At 56.6% G+C, this 2,884-nt stretch overlaps 1 protein-coding gene across 1 annotated transcript; it reads right to left on the reverse strand.

Annotated features, from left to right (window-relative positions):
* Positions 1-860: 860 nt before the first annotated feature.
* Positions 861-2,798, reverse strand: DUSP23 (dual specificity phosphatase 23; the record flags this gene model as incomplete). The annotated part of the gene is made up of 2 exons (XM_080691192.1): positions 861-1,046; positions 2,532-2,798. 2 exons carry the CDS (start codon positions 2,796-2,798, stop codon positions 861-863), a joined length of 453 nt encoding a protein of 150 aa, XP_080547318.1.
* Between the last annotated feature and the right edge of the window lie 86 nt (positions 2,799-2,884).

Raw genomic sequence — 2,884 nt, forward strand, 5'->3', positions numbered from 1 at the left:
AGTACCCGAGACTGGAAGGGGTGCCCAGCGCAGGGGAGATGGAGATGGGGGCCACCACAAACAGGACATGCAGGACTTCTCTGTCTTGAGGGACATGTGGGGCTGGGGGCCTGGATGGGGGCGGGGGGGGGCAGTACCAAAAGGGGTCATCCTAGCCTGGAAGGGGCAGAGGGCTGGGGATGCTGGGCTGCCAGGGATCTGAATCCTCTTCATGGACAAGTTCCTGGAAATCATAGCCAATGTCACCAGGGAACAGATACATAGAGTTTCAGCATTTTTTTTTTTTTTTTTTTTGTGGTACTGGAAAAGGAACCCAGGGGCATTCTACCTCTGAGCTACACCCCCAGCCTTATTTTTTATTCATTATTTTGAAACTGGGTCTCACTGAGTTGCAGAGGCCTCACTAAGTAGCTGAGGCTGGCTGTGAACTGCGATCCTCCCGTCTCAGCCTCCCGAATGCTGGGGTTACAAGCATGTGTCACCACGCCTGGCTTGAGTTGCAGCGTCTTTAAGAGGCTGAAGCAGTGTGCCGCAGTCCAGGCCCATTCATCCATCCTTCTACTTTCTAGAAGTGTACCCTTGAGCCTCAGCACTGCACCCAGGGAACAGGGACCATCTCTGTCTTTCCTGTACCACAGGGCTAACGTGAAGGGCACATCAGGTGATGTGAGAGGGTGCTTTGGCACAGTGCTCCCCGGTGTGCGCTTAGTTCTCAATAGCAGCTCATTTCTCCTGGATTCAGGGAACCCCTGACCATCCTGTTAATCCAGAGTGGAAGCTGGAGGGCTTCAGCGGTCAGTCCATTTCCCTTGATGCCTGGCTCCAGGCTTGGGGGCCCGGCAGAAGGCTGTGCAGGCCTCTCACTTAGTTCTCTGGTAGAACTGGAAGACGGCTCTCTCCTGCTCGTAGGTCTCGATGGAGCCAGGACGCAGGCGCCGAATTTCCGCGATGGCATCTCCTGCAGCCAGTCCCCGCTCCTTCACCAGGTAGCAGGCCAGCATGGTGCCAGTGCGGCCGAATCCCAGGGCACAGTGCACTCCCACTGCCTGCGAAGAGGGGGCTTGATGGGCAGAGCCTGGTGCCCTCCCCAGTGCCTCCCTGGGCTTCCCGGACAGGACCCTTTTCCCCACAAGTCTCAGAAAGCAAGAAGCGACATCCATGCCACAGAGGGCTAGAGGATGTTGCTTCTTGCTCTCTGAGGGCCTGAGATGTCCACCTGGATGGCCAGGAGGCTGCAGAAGTGGCCAGTTCCAGGGATCTGACCCTGGGCCTACTTCTCCATAACCGCTACCTGCCTAACACAGAAGCCACTCACTACACAAGGCCACTGCATACTGGAGATGCAGCCAGCGAACAAAATACACACTGGGCTTTTTCAGACATGACACCAAAAAGAAAAAAAAAAAAGGGTGAATACTAGTAGCACACACCTATGACCCCAGCTACTCCTGAGGAAGGTAATGACAAGTTCCAGGCTAGCCTCAGAAACTTAGTGAGATCCTGTCTCAAAATAAAATAAAAAATAAAACAAAAGTTGGGTAATCCTCCAGGCGTGGTGGCGCACACTGGTAATCCCAGCATTTGGGAGGCTGAGATGGGAGGATCATGGTTTGCGGACAGCCTCAGCTACTTAGTGAGGTCCTTTGCAACTCAGTGAGAACCTGAATCAAAATAAAGAATACAAAATAGGGCCGGGGGTGTAGCTTGGAGATTGAATGCCCCTGGGTTCCATCCTCAGTACCCCCCCCACAAAACTTAAAAAAAAAATAAAAATAAAAAGACTAAAATATAGGGCCGGGGGTGTGGCTCGGAGGTAGAATGGCTCTCGGTTCCATCCCCGGTTCCTCAAAAAAAAAAAAAAAAAAAAAAAAAATTGGGGCTGGGGGTATAGCTCAGAGGTAGAATGCCCCTGGGTTCATCCCCAGTACCACACACACAAAGCTGGGTAATCCTAGTACATGGGAGGCTGAGGCAGGAGGACCAAGGGGTGAAGTTCAGCCTCAGCGATTCAGTGACCTGTCTTCAAAATAAAAAGATATAAAAAAGGCTGGGATAAAGCTCAGTGGTAGAGTGTTCTGGGTTCAATCCCCAGCATCACCCCCTCCCCACGCAGCACAAGAACTGGGAGTGCAGCTCAGGGGTCGAATGCCCCCGTGTTTAATTCCCAGAACCAAAAGAAAGAAAGTAAAATAAAATGTAGCTCAGTGGTAGAGCACCCCTGGGCTCAATCCCCAGTATCAAAAGCAAGTAAGTAAAATAAAGTATAAGCCAGGTGTGGTGGTGCCCATTTGTAATCCTAGTACTTAAGAGGCTGCGACTGGAGGACCGCAGGTTCAAAGCCAGCCTTGGCGACTTAGCAATGCTCTGGCTACCTAGAGAGACCCTGTGTCCAGGGGCCTGGGCGTGGCCACCTAGGTGTGACCACCTGGGTACCCGGGTCTCCAGGCCCTCGCTCTCCCCCGCCCGCCGCGTCCATCTCGTCGCCCCGCCCCCGCCCGCCGGCCCCGCCCCCCGCTGACCCCGCCGCTGACCTCTCCCCGGGCGTTGGCCTCCTCCACTATCTGGACGAAGCGGTCGATCTGGTCGGGGGCCGGCGGGCAGAAGTCGGGGACGCGCAGCCGGTGCAGCGCGAGGCCGGGGCAGCTGTCGCCGTGCGGGGGCCCGCGCTCCGTCAGCGACACCAGGTGCCGCACGCCCGAGTCCACCAGGAACTGGTAGTGCGCGGGGACCCGGGGCAGCGCCAGCCCCGCCAGCCGGCCCGGGAGCACCCAGGAGAAGTTGGGGGGCTGCTCGGCCATCGCGCTCCGCCCCTTGCGCTGCGCCCGCCCGGCGCCGCTCTGCCGGGGCCACGTGTTCACAGGCCCCGCCCCGTGACGGCTCCCTC

This window comes from Muscardinus avellanarius (assembly GCF_963383645.1).
Source record: "Muscardinus avellanarius genome assembly, chromosome: 3".
NCBI classification, from domain to species: domain Eukaryota; kingdom Metazoa; phylum Chordata; class Mammalia; order Rodentia; family Gliridae; genus Muscardinus; species Muscardinus avellanarius.